The sequence below is a fragment of the Canis lupus genome, chromosome 25, assembly GCF_048164855.1.
Source record: "Canis lupus baileyi chromosome 25, mCanLup2.hap1, whole genome shotgun sequence".
NCBI lineage: Eukaryota > Metazoa > Chordata > Mammalia > Carnivora > Canidae > Canis > Canis lupus.
The window spans coordinates 8,563,942-8,585,493 of NC_132862.1; the positions used below are offsets into that span (position 1 = coordinate 8,563,942).

The 21,552-nt window shown below is 33.0% G+C and overlaps 1 protein-coding gene across 2 annotated transcripts in view; it reads right to left on the reverse strand.

Annotated features, from left to right (window-relative positions):
• Positions 1–21,552, reverse strand: part of ARID2 (AT-rich interaction domain 2) — a 168,772-nt gene that overhangs the window by 83,649 nt on the left and 63,571 nt on the right. For both annotated transcript variants that reach the window (XM_072798230.1, XM_072798229.1), the window contains exon 4: positions 108–241. In XM_072798230.1, coding sequence (XP_072654331.1) covers positions 108–241 — 134 coding nt within the window. The remainder of the gene's footprint in view (positions 1–107; positions 242–21,552) is intronic.

Here is a 21,552-nt window from a genome sequence, read left to right on the forward strand (position 1 = left end):
CAATTAGATGTTGGTCTTTCAAAGTTACATGTGCAAAGTAAAGAATTAATTCAATGGATGATGTTATTTTCCTAATTCATAACTGGACAATTTTTAATGATATTTACCTGACACACTGTGTTGCTGGTAATTGTAGGAAGATGGAATTGCACCAATAGGAAGCTGTGGCTTTGGATTGCCTGGTGGTACCTCATCATCATCCTCCCCAAAATGATGAACTTTCTCGTACTTTTCTAGGTAACTGAAATAGAAAAACAATACAACAGACTTTTACAAATAGATTTATATCTTATCTCTTATCTTTTAACTTGTATCACATGTATCTGTTTTCCTTCCCGAGGCCCAAAATTAAAAAAAATAAGATACCATAAATCTCTGATATTAGTGAAACAGTCACTTCAATAGTGATACTGCAGACAAAAATCATGCAATACTTCTAAAGTGTTTTTATATTTTTAGAAAAAAACAGACCACTAACTCAAATAAACATACAAAACTAGGTAATATCAAAGAACAAATCCATGTACATGAATGGGAGAACATTCGACTTACTGATTTAAAAAATTACACATGGTCACTTAAAAGCCAAGTGAAAATGATATTCTCTAACCTTTGGTCACGCTCAATCTCAATCACCAGAGATAACCACTCACCAGATTCATGTACATACTGGAATACATATATTTTCTGTGCCTAATTTTATTTACAATATATTTTAGAGATCTTGGGATCCCTGGGTGGCGCAGCGGTTTGGCGCCTGCCTTTGACCCAGGGCGCGATCCTGGAGACCTGGGATTGAATCCCACATTGGGCTCCCGGTGCATGGAGCCTGCTTCTCCCTCTGCCTGTGTCTCTGCCTCTCTCTCTCTCTGTGTGACTATCATAAATAAATAAAAATTTAAAAAAATTAAAAAATATATATATATTTTAGAGATCTAAGTATGTCAATACATTAATACTGCCTCAGTTTTTCTTAACAGCTATATAATATTTGACCCTATTCATACATAATAATTTAACTAGATCTCTAATGATATACTTAACTACTTTCAGTTTTGATTTTTGCTGTCACAAATCATGCAACAGCAATAAGCTTAATCTGTGCACTTATTTGAATATTTTTCTCTGGACAGACATTGGAAATGGTATGCTCGTTCTAAATAAATTCCAATCCAAAAGTGATGGCCTAATGTATTTTAACTAATTTATAAGATAGTTCCTATATCCCCTACTGTATTACCATTACTGGGTATGCTTAATTCTGTTTTTAATTTTTAATTTTTTAAAATTTTATTTATTTTTAAGAGAGAGGGCACACCCACATGCATGCATGAGTTAGGGGAGGAGAGTGGAGGGAGGGAGAAGCAGACTCCCCGTTGAGCAGGGAGCCTGATGCAGGGATTGATCCCAGGACCTTCAGGATCATGATCCAAGCCAAAGGCAGACTCTTAACCAACTGAACCACCCAGGCATACCAATCCTCTTTTTTAAAAAAGATTATTTACTTGAGAGATGGAGAGAGAGAAAGAGAGAGCACGAGCACTCAAGCAAGCATACAAATGAGGGGAAGGGCAGAGGGAGAGAATCTTTAAGCTGACTCCTCACTGTGCACAGAGCCCCATGCTGGCTGGATGCCACTACCCATGAGGATGTGACCTAAGACAAAATCAAAAGCTGGATGCTCAACTGACTGAGCCATCTAGGCACCCCTGATTAATCCTCTTGACATTAATTAGATTTCTGAATCCTCAACCTACCTGTTTATAATAAGATTTCCAAGTAAACTTTTAAAATAGGGAAACAAGTCAAACTCTTGTCAAATACAACACTGTAGCTAACAAACTTGTTACTACACTTCACAGATTAGAAGCTGAGCTGATTATGACTTATATTTACCACAGAAAAGATCTAGATTTGATTATTTTACAGATCATCTCTTTAGCCATTCCTGATCCAAGCAGGTACCAAGCCCATTAGTAGCTATTTTCAAAGTCCTACAGCTACCCACCCCTTTCCTTTTTAGTTATAGACAGCTGAGATGAGGAAAGGGGGTTATCAATAAAGATATACGATGATTTCAGAAGTATTATTTTTAGCACCAAACCTTAACTTCCAAGATGGGATAAATGGAAACTATAATTTTACAAATATAAAAACTAATGACATAGAAAATCGTTACCATTCCTTATTTTCCCCTTTCAGTTTTACAAGGGACAATAATTCACATCTTTGAGCCTGGAAAGAAATTAAACTGTCCCTCTACATTCCTTCTAAATTCTCCATATAAGCTCAATTTGAGCAAGGAACTCTTTCCTAGCTGGCAGTTTGCTAGCTAACGAATCCAACATTTTTCTTTACTTTTGGAGACATAGCATACTAAAGTAGAGACATACATGCAGATATAACCTTTGAACATTGAGGAGAGTATGCAGCTGCACACATTTCACCCTGATCCTGGGGATGTCCCCCCAGCATATAGACTTACAGTCTAAAACCATAAAACAAAACTAAAGGATGATTAAAAAGAAGCAGTCTCTCTCCAAGATAGACCCACAATGGACTTAAATAGGTAAATAATGATATTTATTTCTCAAGCCGATTCTTTTTGGATTTCTAATGCAGATATCACAAAAAAGAAGAGTATATATAAATTTATAGATACAAACACCTAAAAAAAAAAAGATAAAAACATCTGCTCAAAAATTACGTGACATATTTTCTGTAAATGAGAGATTATCCACATCAATCAGGCAATAGTACTGACAGGTATTTTAGAGAGTACAGTCTTTCAGAATTGACGAAACTCCTTGTGGAAAGGTTAAAAACAAACTAAAGATAAATAATTTTTATTAAATAATTTTTATCTAAACATAATAAAAATAACAAAATAATTTTAAAATAAAAACTTTCCATTATTAATATGTTTATGATACTTTCTATAAATTTGTTAGTCATAATTGAGCAGAGCAGATTTGAAATTTGTGTTTTTTATTACAGCTAGGAGAGAAAACAGTATTACTACTAAAGAAGGACCATAAATACGATTTTTCCCTCCCAAATACCCAAAATGGAGTGCAATATAGAGTGCTTGACAACAACACAAACCCTATATACTCATTAATAAACAGTGTATTATATACATGAAACCCTTTATAATTCAAATTTTCTTAAAATGTTAAAAAAATATGACCTCCGGTTCCTTGACACATTCTACCCTATTCCTCCCAAATGATTTTTAGTTCCACTCCCCCAAAATCTGTGGTTTAGGTAAATTAATAAGGTATTTGAAATTTTTATGTTCCTGGCTTGACGACCACAACTTGTTCTGTCATGATTAAATATTTCAAACCAAGACTCAACTTTTCTTCTTAGTTCAACTAAGGTTTTGGCACCCAGTTTTGATCTCCTGTTTCTCTCAATAAACAAGCACAAAGTCTTTGGCTTTTAAAGGAGTTATATACTTCTAAAAACTAAAAAGTAATAACAGTTAAGAGAAAGCAGCTAAAATACAGAGTTACATTTCAAAGTCTAAGTTTTCTGATTTCTCTATCACGACCTTGAGCTTATACACTGAAGGATATTTTGTGTTCGCTCATTAAATTACAATGCTAGATTGTACATTTCACTCTTCTCAGGGTCAATGACATCACTTTGAATACTTAATATATTAATCAAGTAAGTATTTACTGAGTTCTTACAGTAATCTGCCTACTACACTACATATTTAACTCAACACTGGTAAATATTGCAATCCAGATAGGAACAGATTCAGGTGGGATGAGTTTTATCTTCTTTTTCTTCAACTTAGCATTAATTTATTTTATGGTAGCCTCTATGTCACAGGTTACAGATATAGAGGAAGGCAATTATGAACAGATGGCATATAATAGAGAAATTATTTTAAATGGTACTATTTAATTAAAAACCTTAATAAATGTGACCAATACAAATACAATGCAGGGTAGTGGCTTAAGAGTCCATTTAAAATAGCATCAAATAATATGGGCAGTATTATTATGAATACAGGAAAATTTAACCTCTTGTAATATCTGACAGATTAAGTACACAAAAAAACAAATTAGGTTGTACGAAATTTGAATATAATCACTGGTAAGATTGATTTATTAGACATATAATGAATTTCTTTTTGAAACTCCAAGGAAATTACAAAATTGGTCATATATCAATTCACACTGAAAACCATAATAAATGTCAGATTAAATATATAGGGCACGTTCTCTAACCACAATACAATTCAAAGAAAGTTTTTTTTTCTAGGAAAGAAATTAAACTCTTGGAAAATTAAAAATATCTTTCACGATATAAAATTCCAAATCTATATGCAATTATCTTCACAATCCTCTATCACATTATTTTAAAGCAATTCCCAGATATAGTTTCAACTGTAAATACTTTGGTAGAATTCTTGGAAATTAACATTAACAAGAACAACAATATTCAAGAAAACTCTTGATTATTCTTAGATCTAGAAAAAGAATCAAATGAATATGATTGGGAACACTTCAATATAGCAACTTTTTGAAATGTTTTTAGCTAAAGATGACAGTTCAAGGACACATATTCATTTCTTCCCTTAAATCTAATTGCAATGACCTCTAAAGAATAAAAATAGAGGAATACAGCATTATTTGTAAGCTAAAAACTTTCAGAATTTCTGGTTCATTAAAAGCAACTTCAAGGATCCACAAGAGTAACTTGCAAAACACTTCTTTAAGACACTAATGTGATCTAGTGAAAAGTGAAAGATATCCTAGGCCAGAAAACATATAAAAGAAAGTTCATTTAGATTTCCTTCAGCTACTAAGAAATGAATATAAAGTGAGTATGTGTCTGATAATGGGAGCCAGAGTATCAGTTATCTAAAAAAGAACTTCTATAAAGTTGAGTTGAGCTCAGTGGTTCTGCAGGGAGGCAAAGTCCTTTATAAATTTCACCGTACAGGGAACATGCACCCCAATGTTTATAGCAGCAATGTCCACAATATCCAAATTATGGAAGGAGCCTAGATGTCCACTGACAGATGAACTGATAAAGAGGATGTGGTATATAAATACGATGGAATATCACTCAGCCATCAAAAAGAATGAAATTTTATAATGTGGATGGAACTAGAGGGTATTATGCTACAAAAAATAAGTCAGTCAGAAATACAAATACCATATGATTCCACTCATATGTGGAATTTAGGAAACAAAATAGCTGAACATAGGAGAAGGGAAGGAAAAATAAGACAAAATCAGAGAGGAAGATAATCCATAAGAAACTCAAACTGAGGGTTGCTGGAGGGGAGGTGGATGAGGGTAAACTGGGTGATGAGCATTAAGGAGAATACTTGATGTAATGAGCACTGGGTGTTATATGCAAATGATGAATCACTAAATTCTACCTCCAAAACTAATAATATGCGATACATTAAAAATTGAATTTAAATTAAAAAAATTTTTTAAATAAATTTCACCTACACCTTCTTTGTCAAGATCACCCCAAAGACCTCAGGGATGCGGGGCACCTATGAAAAGCATAAGCATAGAAAGGCTGTCATCAAGTGTTTTCAAGCAACTAGATCTCGATTGATATGCTTTATAAACACAACAGGCACAAATCAAATGTGGTGACTTGGAAACTATAAAAGTAATGAAATTTCTTTGACCAGGAATATCCCCTCAAAAGGAGGACATGAAAGAATGACATGACAATGTAGAAGATCACCTGGGTAATGCAGAAGACAAGCTTGAGAAACTTGTATATGGAAAAAAAAAAGAACTAATGAAACTGGTGGATAAAAATGAGATATATATATGATAAACAGGGGATCAAACAGATCAAAGAACAAAAAAGACAAGAAAAAAATACCTGCTGGTCCTGAAGGAAAGACCAGAATAAATGGAACAAAAGTGATAATCACTGACATAATAAAAGAATTTCTTAAGCTAAAATATGTAATGTGTACATCAAAAAGCTCCCTGGAGCTGGGATGTCAGGGTACATGGACCACCAAGCAAAAATTAATTTAAAGGGAAAAATAATCAGATATATTCTGATAAAAGATTTAAGCTTCAAAGATAAAGATTCCTAGAAATATTCAGAATGACTGCTACTCCCCAAAAGTTACATAGAACAGCTGGACTAGACTTTGATTTCTATTCAAAATTAACAGCTAGAAGATAACAAGTAATTATTAGAACTGGGGGGAGGAAAGTTATTTCATAAGAAATCCCTACGTAATCATGTTGCTCAACTAAGACAATTGAAATTCATTTGTAAAGATATGCAAGGACTCAGGATATAGCAACACATAGCCCATGGGAAAAAATACCACTCAAATTAAGTACAAATGACCCTTGAACTATGCAGGGGTTAGGGGCACTCATTCCTATACAGTCAAAAATCTGCATATAACTTCTGAATTATCAAAAACCTAATTACTAATAGCTTGTTGATCAGAAACCTCACCAATAACATGTACAGTAGATTGACACATTTTGTATATGTTTTATATACTGTTTTCTTACAATAACATAAGCCAGAGAAAAGAGAATGATATTAAGAAAATCACAAGGAAGGGATCCCTGAGTGGCTTAGCAGTGGAGCATATGCCTTTGGCGCAGGGCGTTGATTCCAGGTCAGGAGATCGAGTCCCTCATCGGGCTCCCTGCAAGGAGCCTGCTTCTCCCTCTGCCTATGTCTGCCTCTTTGTGTCTCTCATGAATAAATAAATAAAATCTTAAAACAAAAAGAAAGAAAAAAGAAAATCACAAGGAAGAGAAAATACATTTATAGTACTGTACAAAAGATCCACATATAAGTGAACCTGTGCAGTTCAAATCATGTTGTCCAAGGGTCAACTAACTATACTCTAATGGAGGGGTCTCTTGGTGGCTCAGTTGGTTAAGCATCTGCTTTCAGCTCAGGTCATGATGACTGATAACATGCCCAAAACCATTTAAAATATCAGTCTCAATCATAACTATTACATTACAAAAGAGAATACAAATGCCACTGGTTACGAAAGAACATAAAAATACAGAACTATTAAAATAATTTGAAAAAAAATACTCCTGATATGAAGTTCAGGAACTTTTTAAAAGACAAAGAAGTAGTGGGAGGAAGTATTAAAACTGTACTCTGTTGCCTATAAAGACTGAACAAGATGGGTTAATGTTCATTGTTAAAATTAAGGAAAATATGTTTTTAGCTGTTTCTCACTTTTTCCAAGTGTTTAACAGCATAATTAAAATCGACTAATTACTTTCCAAATCACTACAGGGATATAAAAATATTAACGTATATAATATGCAGAGAAAAAGAGAAAAGAAAGATCACCCTGTGATGCGGCTAATTACATTCTTAGGCATATTAGCCCAGTAAAAACTGGAAACAACCCAAATATTCATTAATGACAGTATAAATAAAAACACTGTGGCACATTCATGCAATGAAATATTATATGGCAGTGAAAATTAGTAAACTAACATGGGAGCGATTCAAGTAGCCATCACCAACAAACTGTGAAGTAAAAAAAAATCATTTCCAAAGATTACATGATTGCATTTACATAAATCATAAACAAGAAAAAAATTTTAAATATATTTTTTAGCAATAGGCAAGTGGGTGCTAAAACCACAAAGAAAAGCCACATAACAATGATCACTTAGAAAATAAATTAGGAAAAAAATAATTTTAAAAATAAGTAAATTAATTAATTAGGGTTTATCCCTTAAGAGAGAAATGCAATAAGGAAAGAAACAGGCAGCTTCAAAGGTATTAGTAGACTTTTATTGTTCTCATTTTGGTTTTTGTTTTCATGTGGATAAACCTATATTATTAGAGTTTTTGTGTGTATACATTTCATAATTAAAACAAATTTTAAAACATGAAAAAAGTAGTGTTATTTCAAAGTTTCAAATGAAACAAGTATTTCTGTTGCTATATAAAATGTTTCCAATTATAGGAAAAAGATTAGAAGCTCCCTGATAACTGTAATCCAGTAAAATCTGACAAATTTTATAAAAACTACAGATTAAAAAAGACTATATATATAAAATTGGAAAAAGCAATCTATTAATATATGTTAATAAACACATATCAAGACTTTGTTACAGAAATCCAGTAATAGTTCAGTACTGAAGATTTTATAACGTTATTCTCACTTATAGATCAAGAAAAGAATATTATCTAAACAATGGATGCCAAAGGTTACTTAATAAAATGAAGCATCTATGCTTCATTGAAAAAAAAGTTAATTAATGAAGAATTCTAGAATACTGCTGCTTTTAGATGTCTCATATGGCCACCTTGGTTGTACCATACAAAACAAAGGCTTCCCTATCTACCTTCCAATACAGGTTTTCTCAGAATATTATACCTCAACTTGACCCAGGGTACTTGCTTCTGGAGAAGAGTACCCCTGAAAATGGGGTACACAAACAAAATACTCCAATAGGGAGAGACATTTAATTTATAGATCCACACTTCCTCCTCCCTCCCTTGCTCACTCCATTACTGGATAGTCCATATGTTAACTCATCCAATGTGAGACAATGTGGAGGGGCTAAGAGTGGAAGTCTCTTTCACTCATTACTCTCTGACCAGCGGAATCTTAATCATTATGTACTAATAATGTCTATGTATGTCTAGGTTTTAGGGGATTTAAAGATAATTAATTAGATAATTAATATTATCTAATTTTAATTAGACTCCCACAAAAAAGATTAAATAGATTTCTGAAAAGCCACAATTTGAATAATGTAGCAAAATAAAACAAGAAAAAAAGCAAAGCTGCCACTTTTAACATGAGCTCATTTGTATTGTCAATCATACTATGAAGTAAAAACCATCACAATGTGATCAGATATAAAAGCAGGCCAAAAATTTTATAAATTATCAAAAAAATAAATACCTTTATGTGGATTAACATTAACATTGATGATGAACCCTGTCCTAGGTTAATGTTATATACTTTTTATGTTACTGACAATTTCTAAGATGTTTAAAACTACCCAGATTTTGAAGATAAATAAGCCCTACATATTTCTCAGTAATATTTTCAAGTCATTGGAATTCAATCAAAACTTTTTAAAATTTAAAAATAAATATTATTTCAAGCAAGTGTATTGATAAATCTTTTAATGGCCAAAATCCGTATCACTGAGGAAGCATATCTTCATTTTCTCATGATAAAAATGGCTAAATTAATATATGAAAAATATGTCAACAAAACAAATACTGTTAGGAAATGGTAAGAAAACACAACTGAGGAGTTGAAAAAACAAGGATTAAGGCAAATTATATTGCGTGGGAGGTTTTCTATATAGCTGAATTCAAGTACAGATGTTTCTAACATATCTGAGCTTATAAGTATTTCCTAGATTCTCTTTCAAAAATGAAATTCACAAAGAACTACTTTTTGGTGAGTCATTAAAGGAAAGCTGTACCAGAGAGGATATATTCTCAAAAGCAAATGATTTTAGAAAAAAAGTGTTCAGGAAAACATGTTAATTCTACTTAAAGCTAAAATGAAGCAGCAGCTGCTTTAAGGGAAAGAGGAGAGAAGAAGTAGGGGGTAGGGAACTGAAGAAGATGAAAGAGCAGGCAGAGGGAAGGGGAAAAGGGAAGATTATGAGACACGTAAAAAGCATTTTACTCCATCATTTACAGGCAGGATAATGCAGCAAAGAAGCTGAAGTCAAAAGTGCTAAAAATGCTTCAGGATGATTTTTCAGTGAGGTCAACGATATATATAAAAACAAGGTCTTTGAAATACAGAAAAATATTCAAGCATATTTCATAATGAGATGTGAACTGATTAAGAAAAATATTTTGTACCAGGGAGGTTAAATGGCTATCCTAGTGAAGAGTACTTAAAAGTGCTGCCAATCTTGAGTGTTATACGCTTCACTTTTTAAAAAGTCCCAGATTTGTTCACTTTTCTCATGATAGCAGTAGGTGATAAGCAGTTATCTTACCTAACAGATAATTTAGAAAACAAAAGGACATCTAATCAACCCTTTAAAGTGAAAGAAAAATTTTAACAATGAATAGAAAGTAATTACTTTAGAAAAGAACTTAATGCTATGGAGAGAGCATTTTCTTAAAAAGGATATTTTTGTTTTATTTTTAAGTAGGCTTCATGCCCAATGTGGGGCTTGGGCTTTCGGCCTGAGATATAGAGTCACATACTCTACTGAGCCAGCCAGGAAAAGGATGTATTTTATTTTTTATTTTATTTTTTTTAAAAGATATTAAAAATTTGAGAGAGAAAGCGTATGCATGAGCATGAGAGAGGGGCAGATGGAGAGAATGTCTAGCAGACTCCTGTCTGTGCAGGGAGCCTGCCACAGGGCTCAATCCCACAACTCCAAGATCATGACCTGATGCTAACACCAAGAGTTTGATGCTTAATGAACTAAGCCACCCAAGTGCCCCAAAAGGATGTTTTTTAAAAATAATTTTCCTTACAGTGCCCCAAAAGGATGTTTTTTAAAAATAATTTTCCTTACAGGACATGATCTTGTTGTTGAAAATACTGTGCATGTGTCATACATTGAAACCTTCATATCTACATTGCTGTAGGAAAGAGAATTTTTCAAAACTATTAAAAAATTTCCAAACTCTGTGGGCTTTGAATCCTTTAAGACGACTTGTATATTGATATAATTCCATACTTAACAGTCAGAAGAATAGTACAAACAACTCTTATGCCTTCAATCCAGATACACCAATTGTTTATATGTTGTTCATTTGCTTTATCATGTTCTCATTTTCTCAATCTCTCCTCCAGAGGACAGAGGGCTGTCCATACATGCACACACCCATACCACTGCAATACCACCCCTTTCTGTTTTCTGAACTATTTAAGTTATTGCTCTTTGTTTTTAATGAGCTTGACATTTTTCAAGGCTACAGAGCAGTCACTTTGTAGAAAGTCCATCCATTTAGGTTTGTCTGAGATTTCTTTATAATTAAATTAGATACAGAGAATGCACTTTTGTCAGGAATACCACAGAAATGAATGTGTATCCTAGTGTATTATAAGGAGGTATATCATGTCCCAATAATGGTGCTGTTAATTTTGATTACTTCATAAACTTGGAATTATTAGGGTAAATCACTAAGAAGTTACTCTTTCCTTTTGGAAATTAATAAGTAACTTAATGGGAGAGCACTTCAAAGCTATGTAAATAACCCGTTTCTAATCAAACCTTCACCCATTAGTTTTAGTATCCATTGAAGATTCTTGCCTGAATCAATTATTACTGCAATGGTAATTTTTCTCAACACCATTATTCTTTCCACATTAGTTGGCATTCATTCTACCATAAGTGATCTCTTTCCATCTTCTCCCATTCATTCATTAATTTACAACATCATGGATTATTTCATAAACATTATATTCCTATTATTATTATTTACTCTAATGCTCAAAGTGTCCCAGATTTGGATAGTGGGAGCCCTTTCAAGCCAGCTCCTCTATCTTTTGATGTGTCCCAATCATTTTTTGAGCAGCTGCTTGCTTTATGGCATAAGATACAGCAGGCTTACCTTTATTTTCCCCACTTCTATACTAGCAATACCTTTTTCTCCAAGGAACACTGCTTCTTTTTAATGAGGAATGGTATTGAGAAACCACTATCTGGACACTAGGTATGCTCACTGCTTATAGAGGTATCTTTCTTCCAGGCCCTTTCTGTATATTTATTAGTATGTATAAATCCATTTCTGTATCTCTATAAAAGGATGAGATCATACTTATACCTCTACTCCCATTTATCACCACAGTCCTCCCCTTTCATATATTTAACTTTCTTCTATCTTTTTAAAGATTTTATTTATTTAAAGGAGGGGAGAAAGAGCATAAGTGGGGTAGGGAGCAGGGCAGAGAAAGAAGGACAAACAGACTCCCTGCTGAACAGAGAGCCCAATGCAGGACCCTGTAATCATGACTTGAGCCAAAGGCAGACACTCAATGGACTAAGCCAACCCAGGTGGCCCCCTTCTCTCTTTAAAAAAAATAAATAAAAAAATAAAAATAAAAAATTGTATTTATTTATTTGAGAGAGAGAACAGAGCAGGAGGGAGAGGCAGAGAGAAGCAGGAGCCTTATGCAGGGCTCCATCCAGGGATCCTGAGATCATGACCTGAGCTGAAGGCAGATGCTTAACTGAGTCACCCAAGTGCCCCTTAACTTTCTTCTCTGATAATTAGAAATCTGGATAATGTTTTTCCCAAAAAAACTGCACAGTTGCTCAATCCTATAGCAAACAAACTCATTGTCTTATTATTTTATCAGCTAGTATATGTCAACTTTCAATGGTATCTTCTCATTCCCAACTACTGCTTTTACAACAATCAATAAACTTTTCTACCTTCCTCTTTACTTCTTCCTTTAGAGTTGCATTATTTAAGAATATGTAAGATTTACACATTTTTCTTTCACCTTTGTTGTCACCTACGTTTTAGTCTTAGATCTACAATTATAATGTATTTAATAATAACCGTGGATTATTCTTCTCCAAGTATCTTCCTAGTCAACTCTTGGTTTGGATAAAGCCCATCCTCTAGTGGATTCCTCAAGGATTCATGTGTATAGTATCCTCTTCAGTCATACATGTTTAAAATAATTTTCTATTCTTGATATATAAAAAACAGCTTGGCTTTTTTCCTCGTTTCCACAAAAATATATCTAATAAACTTGTTATATAAAAATCAAACACTTAACATTTTCAACATTTTATCAATTCAAGTTCACTGATACGTAACTGGGACTTCTTTGTATTTTGGAAGATTACCTAAACCAAAAATACATTACATATTTACAACACTTCTAATTACAATTGAAGAGCTACTTCAAACTAATGTTGAAATTCACAGAATTCTCGATTTATATGCTAAAATTCCCATATATTTGTCTGCAATCAAGTGTTCTGTGCTAATGATGAATGTCTTAACAACTATTACAAAGAAAAAAATATTTCGAAGTAAATGGTTGATTTTTTTTAAAATATTTTTTTCTTTATTTATTTATGATAGTCACACACAGAGAGAGAGAGAGAGAGAGAGAGAGAGAGAGGCAGAGGGAGAAGCAGGCTCCATGCACCGGGAGCCCGACGTGGGATTCGATCCCGGGTCTCCAGGATCGCGCCCTGGGCCAAAGGCAGGCGCCAAACCGCTGCGCCACCCAGGGATCCCTAAATGGTTGATTTTAAAGTTCTGTGATAAACTCTTTAAAGATAAAAAATATGTAGAATCAATGTAATGACCAAAATTTATTTTTTTCTTCCTTCCTTTTCTTTCACCAAGATTTCTTAATGAATCTGATTGTCATTTTTTAGCAGCTCAACCCAGTCTTGGGATGGCAGTGTGCTACATGCTGTTGGGAACCCTCCACTGTTTCATCACAGCCATGTTTACTAAGTGCTATAAGAGCCCTGGTCAAAGTATAGAAATGCTAACTTTAAGCACACACCCTTCCCACGTAAGAAGAGCTTGGCCTCACATAAAATTCTTGGTTCACTGGTTCCCTGTAGTTTCTTGAAAACACTGCTCTGCTGGTACTTTGCTTTTAATGTTTCTATTAAGAAGTGTGTGCCAGTTTAATTCTCTTGCCCTGTTTTGTTGGTTTACCTGGAGGCTCTCAAAATTTTTTCATCTTTAAAGTCTAACACTCTTATAAAACATGACTCAAATTGATCAATTTCCCCAAGTACTCTATGGACCTGTCAATGTGTACATATAGGTCTTTTATTTCTGGAATTTTTTTTTACATTATAGTCTTAAATATTTGTTCCCATTGTTTATAGTTTTTCAAATTCAATTATACATATATGCCAGATCTTTTTGTTTAACTTGCATTACAATCACTTTCATCTTTCCTTGTTTTACTTCTTTAATTAATTTTCCTTCCCAGGATTACTTTTCTGACTTTCTTCAATGTCCTTTATTAAATTTCCAGTTGAGTTCATTCCACTTTGGGCACCTTGGAATTTAGGCTTCATTTCTAAGATTTTTTTTCTTTTTCTTCCACATCTTTCTTGAGTTCAGCCAACTCTTCTCCCATTTCTTCCTAGGTCTCTTTGTGATTTTATGAGTTTGGGACAGGGGATTATTTCTTTTCGGTTTCTTTGTTTTTAAATTTTATACTTCTAGCTGTTTTTTTTCCTATGTCTAAATGTTTGTTCGAGGGTATCAAGTGTATGTGTGAGAAAATGAGTGTATTTAGATATTAAGCAACCAAAAATGAGGACTGCATGAAATGTTTGTTTGCTGATACCCAGCATTTAAGAACTCTATAATTTGGGGAACTCCCCAAAGTGATAAGCAACAGAGTCTGGCCTCACATAACTTGCTAAAAAGGCTGAAAAATGGTTTCTCTCTACTTCATGTTGGCTACAATATGGGCATACAAATCAGTTTTGTCTAAACTGAACTTTGAACTTGTAAGGAGTAACAAAAAAAATGGGTGATTTAAAGTAGTACCAATAGGACTTGAGAATTTGTTCTTCTAGACTTCTTACAAATTCCTTTTCTTCAGAAATTAGGCAGGGCTGACTTATGTTGTTTGCAAATAGTTACAGTTTATAACCCAGTAATTCCACTTCTAGAAATTTATCCTACTCTAGATTCTAGAAATTGCATGCAGCAAAGAAAAGAATAAGGTTGTACAATATTACTATAGCTGGTCACAACAAAAGACTGGAAAAGAACTTAAGGAAACTATGGTTTTAAATTCTTAAATTGAGTTACTATATAGCTATGAAAATGAATTATACAAATATGCTGAAAGGTAATAAAAAAAAGAGTGCAGAATAATGGTGTATATGGCATATTTCTACCTGTGTAATTGCATATGAACAAAGTACTTCTGGAATAAAATAAAAAGACTATAATAGTAGTGGTTACCTTCATAGTGGAAACTTTCTCACCCTTTATGTTATCTGAGTTTTCTATTTTTTAAAACAATGCTCTTGATTACTTCTTCAATGAAAAGGCTAATTAATTACAAATATTAAATCTATTAAAAGTTACAGTATTAAAAATGGAATGAAAAGATAAATTAATGGAACAGAAGAGAGATAGCCATTGTCCAATACAAAAAAGTAGCATTTCAAATAAGTGCGGGAAACAAATGGAGTATTCAATAATTAATTCTGAGATAACCAATTTGTTACTGGAAAACCATTAAAACTTTTGCCTCATACAATACAGACCAAATTAATTTCCAGATGAGTTAGAGATTTAAATATAAATTTAAAAATTAAAGAAAACACAGAAGAAAATATAAGTTAACATATTTATAACATTAGAGTGGGGAAGGCACCGCCCAGCATGAGAGGAAGCACCCATAAATTAAGAGTAATGTTTACCTCAAGAAAATTTTAAAACTTCTAATAGGGCACAAAATAACACAATGATAAGTGAGTGTGTGGAAAAATATTTCTTAAACATGCATATATGTCAACACACACATTTAGATCTTAAAATATTTTTTTTAAAGATTTATTTATTTATATATTTTTTATTTATGATAGACACAGAGAGAGAGAGAGAGACAGAGACAGAGACAGAGGGAGAAGCAGGCTCCATGCAGGGAGCCCAACGCGGGACTCGATCCCAGGACTCCAGGATCACGCCCTGGGCCAAAAGTAGGTACGAAACTGCTGAGCCACCCTGGGATCCCCTAGATCTTAAAATATTTCAAGTCATTATGAATAGTATCAATATTATAATTTTTTATATGAGCAAATTATTTTTTAAAAAGAAATATCTGACATAAGAAATGCAAATTGAAATGTAAAAGGATTAAATATTACAACACCCAATTTTGGCAAAGGTTTGGGTAAGCAGAAACTCATACACACAGTAGAAATGTACACTGGTAAAACCTTTCTGGTGGGGCATTTAGCAATATTCATTAAAAGCATTAAACATATGAGTATCATTTGATCTCAGAAATCTTTCCTCTAGCAAATTACCTTAAGGAAATAACTAAACGTATAATTCAAAAATGTATTCAAAGATATATTCAAGGCTGTCCATCACCATTTATAAGGATGAAAGATAACCTATCCAACCAGGAACTGGCACACTAAGTTTTAGGCACGAGAATTCTATGCAGTCCATAAAAATGGTGTAAAAGATTATTTAAGAACATTTAAGAATACTTGAGATGCTATAATAAATTAGAAAATAGGGGCAGCCCGGGTGGCTCAGCGGTTTAGAGCCACCTTCAGTCCAGGGCCTGATCCTGGAGACCTGGGATCGAGTCCTACATCGGGCTCCCTGCAGGAAGCCTGCTTCTCCCTCTGCCTGTGTCTCTGCCTCTCTCTCTCTCTCTCTCTCTCTCTCTCTCTGCTTCTTCCTCTGCCTGTGTCTCTGCCTCTCTCTCTCTCTCTCTCTCTCTCTCTCTCTGTGTGTCTCCAATGTATAAATGAATAAAATCTTTAAAAAAAAAAAAAACTCCTTTAAAAAAATAAATTAGAAAATGCAATGAACAATATAATTTATTTGAAATATACATTTCACAAATAAATATATGCAAAGAAAAGTCTTAAAGCATATACAACAAAATGTTGAGAGTATTTAGTGTTAGAAGTAAAATTTTTTATTTAAAAATGTTGATTTGTTTGTACTCACTAAATTGTCCACAGTAAATACGCTTTGCTTTAATTTAATCAAGGGGGAAAAAATAGAATATAGACATAGAATAGGTCCAGAGTGAGGAGAAAACAAGTTAAGATATAGATCACGTAGAAGTGGTAGGAAAAATAGTTTAAGAAGAAATCATATATGCCAATTTCCATTTTCTTAATACATTAGAAGGATATCTAAAAAGAGTAGAGAAGGCAGCCGTGCAAATTACAGGATTTAAGTGAAGTAATAAATTTTTAAATTTTTTTTTTTTTTTAGAAAAAGAGAATGTGGCCATTTCTTGAGATGGTAGTAGCAGAGTTACCAGAGAAATAAAGGTTTTAGTTTAAATTGGAAGGAAGAAGATTTGGAGAGACAGGAAATGGGTGGGATAGAAAGAGGTTCAGGAAGGATATGAAATGAAGAAGAAAAAAGATGAGGAAAGCCAAGAGGAAATGGATGAGAAGAAAGAAAAAGGGAAGAGAAGAGAGAAAATGATTTGGAAGTATGAAAGATGAAAGGAGGTAAAGGGAAAGGAAGAAAAGGAAGACCAACGAAGAAGAAAGGACAGAGTGCTCTAAGAAATGGATGAGGATATAAGAGTTTATTAAAAATGAAATATGGATCACTAGAGACTACAGTGCAGTGCTGTGGCTAGCTTGAAAGCAGTGACTGCATGAGAACAGACTTAAGGTGGCTATACTGTGGTAAAAATTTTCCTTTATAGGATAAGGCTCTAGATGGAACTTTGATACTGGTGTATGAGTGATGCACAAGATGTAATATAATATATCCCTAAACTATAATACACCCTTTATAAATACTGACTTACTTCTAAATAATTACAGAAGATATTTACTTCTATTTTTAAAATAACCTAAGAACTCTTTCAGGTTTTAAAACTGAGCAGAATATAAATATTCTAAGGAAAAAGGGATAGAAGTAGAATATTCTAAGAAAGTAGTTTTAGACTGAAATGGGAAAAAGATTGGGACTTGTGGTAAAAAGTCCCCTGGAAACTCAGAGAAAAGGGGGTAAATAAATATTATCATGCTAAATTGTTCAAGACGAAAATAGTATCTAAGCAGGCAGAGTATTACAGAATTCCTTTTCACAATCAGTTCTACCATATAATATTTAAATTAATTTTCATTACTGAATAACTGCACTTTATTTTCTCACTTAAGACAGTGAAAACTGACCAAACCAAGAAGAAAAATCTATTATCCTTAGGGGAACCTTGCATGTTTAACCAATTAACATACACAGGAAAAATCACCCAACCATCAGAATAACACAATCAGAACAAAGAGCCTACCTGGAGCTCTCCCTGGTGCTGCAACTGGTTCTGGATATCGGAGACCTAAAGACTAGTTTTTTAAATCAGTGAATCAAGTTTACTATTTGTATGCTGAGCTATCTGTATTCTCATTAGTCTTATTTCAGCAACATACACACTCAACTATGCCTCTGTAAGCCTATTCTTCCAAATTTTATTAGGAAATGAACAAAACAGAGATAGAGCAAAGAGTTGTATTCCAGGTCATTTGCATAAGATGTTTTCTTCATATTTCCCAATAATTTTCAAAAAGTAATTAATAACCAAAATAATAAATAAAAGCATAGTAGTACTAATGGACCCATAAAAGTATCTTCGTGTGTGTGTGTGTGTGTGTGTGTCTGAGAAAGACAGAAAGTCACTGGATTAATTATAGGCTGTATGACCAGCCAAATATCTCTAGAAGTTAATTTTCCTAGAAAAAAAAATTATCTTTGAGAGGTTACTTCATTTTATTGGTCTATACACTCTCATAAAATCTGTAAACCTTTAGTTGCTTTTCTCTCTTTCTGGTCTATAATTACTTGACAGCAATTATTCCACTGTCTAAATAGTATACATTTTATTACATTTATTTCTTAACAAAAAATCTCACATATTAAGAATCCCTCCAGAATCAAAGCACCTAGCATGAATTCCTTTACCACAAAGTAGGAATTACCAAGTAAAACTGTTATGAATTTAGAAAACAGTTACCATTTCTTTTTTAGGGGGAAAAATAGATGGTAATATTTTGTCGCACTTATTCAGAATGTGCAGCAAAACTACAACCCTCAAAGAATCAAGATACTACAATGTAATAAGACTTAGTCTACCTGACTTGGGTATTCCAACAGACATCATGGTTTTAATAAAGTTTACAATGGAAATCTTATTTAATTAATAAGTTTATAAAATTATTAAGTCTACAATGGAAACAAATATGAATAAATAGGTTTAAGAAGGACTGACTGACCATGTATAATGGAAACAAAGAATTATCTTCAAATTCAATGTTTTAGTTCAAATGACCTATTAGATAATTTAAGTTTCCTCTGAAAAATTAATACTCCAACATACTACCTAGTGGTCTAGAAATTTTTGTCAAAAAACTTTTGGACATTTTTGTCATAAGCCATGTTTCATTTTTTAAATCATCTATACCTGTTAAGGGAGAAGAAAAATCATATAACTTAGGACAGAAAGAATCCTTGTCTGAAAGCACAGTTTATAAACAAGTAAAAGGAAAATTACACCTGCTAAGGATTTCTGCCCACCTCTCCTATCCCAATATCATCTTGCTTGTGGCTTAAGGTACTTTTTTTATATGACACTCAGCAGCTCTATTAAGCAGTCTGAAAATTACTGGCTTAAGAGTAGAACATTTTAAGCTGATTATTGACATATATTATTATATAATGAATCAGAACAAATTAGAATCAAAGCTGAATAGGCATGCAGTGCTGAAAAGCAATAAATATATCCATATTCTTAACCTTTCTAAATCTAAGAATTAAAATTCTGTTAGGCAATAAAAAGCTACTGTAAGAAAGCTGCTGATCTAATTCAGTAATTCTCAATTCAGGGCGATACCATGCCAGAGACAGTCCAGGAAAGTCTGGGGCCATCTTTATTTGTCACCATGACTATGTGAATGTTACTGGTAATTAGGAGGCAGGAGCCAGAAATGCTAAACATACTATAAGGCACAAAGATTTGTACTATCCCAAATGCCAAGTGTTTCCACTGAGAAACACTGATCCAATTCCACTATAAAAGTAAACATTAAGAATTTCCAATAAACTGGGAAATTCCCAATGAATATTTGACTCATGAATATCATTTCTTAACAAAGAAAATGGGGACTTGAGTCCAGAGGCCCTGCCTCCAATGGAAAAAAAAGTCCTAGCATAACTGAATCATACCATCTAGAAAACGACTATATATTCTTTTATGCAGAGTTTAACAACATGCTGCTTCCTAGGAATGTCTCTTTCCCAATCCACCCAAAAGAGCAAAGCAAAGCACGTAAGAAAAGACAGACATAGAGAAAGGGGGAGAGGGGCCAGAGAAGAAAACAAAACGCCCCATACAGAATGAAGGGAAGAAGAAATGTGTATGCTAGCAACTGCAGAAAGAACTTAAAATACTTTTTCCATTAGGAAGAACGTTATCTGGAGCTGAAATTTTGCCACGACTAGTTAGTAAGTAAGCACTAGAGGCCAGCCTAGGAATTATGATGACATTTCTATCAGAAGCTTTACACTTATTTCTAAGCAATGGATTGCAAGTTACCAAATAAAACTCATTTATAAACTGACTGCTTTTTTTTACAGTGACAAAGAATAATTGTGTCTTTGACTTCAAAATGATTAGATTTTATATGTGTAATTTTTGAGTTTGAAGGACATATTTACCATATGCTATTCAAAATATGTTTATCTTATTCAAATGAATATCACTTTAATCTTTAAAAAGAGAATACATTTTGAATATATAGAAAAATAGTATCAACTGATTACTTTGCATCAAAGTTGTACAAAATGAACTAAATCCAAATGTATCCTTATAAATAGTTATGAACTATGAAAAAATTAATTGGAGAACTGTTAAATGATTTGAAAAAGACTGTATTCTGCTGAAAACTGAGTACACATTGTCATATAGTCATATTAGTAAATCAATTCACAATTTCTCAAAATTAAGAGTAAGTTTTGATTAAAAAACCACTAAAATACATATATCCAACTTTTTACTATTATTGGTTTATACATTAGACTTCTTTCAAATGATAATGAAAGGCTACATTAAACTGAAAATTATAGATTATTTAATCAGAAAATATGTTATTTAACAGATGTGTCAATGAAAACACTTGAGGGTGGAAACCTTCTGTTCTTTTAAGAAATGCAAGACCTGAAATGGGTATTTTTACTTCCAGAAGTGGTTAGCCTAGACCATTTAAGACACATGCTCCTACAGAGAACCAGGAAAGCTGAAAAATATGAATATTCATTTTTTATGTTCCCCAACGGCATCAGCGAATGAGAAAGCAGTATAAGACTTATTGGACTAAGATCCTAGATTCCTTTTTTTTTTTTTTTTTTTTAAGATCCTAGATTCCTAATTCCAACTACCAGTCATAAGCAACTACCAAAAAATTCTGGAGAAAAATAACATAATTTCAGGTCTCAAATTATGTCTATAATTGGTTTTTAAGTACAATCCAGTATATAATTAAGAGACAACAAGAAAAATCAGGAGGCAATAGACAATAACCAGTCAAAACAAAAGTCAGTAAAAATACAGTCAACTGAGCTTCATATATTGGGATTATTCAAACACAAACAGTATTCTGAAAAAACCATACTTGTTTATCACATATAAGAGTACTGAAAACCAAAGACAAAAGGAATTATTAAAGACAATCAGAAGAAAAATAAGACAGATCACCCTCCAAGGAGCAAGATAAGCAATACATTCAAGTACTCACTAGAAACAATGGAAAACAAAGGTAATGGAATTACATTTTCACTGTGCTCTAAGAAAATAAATACAAATTTAAAATTCAATATCCAGAGAATAAA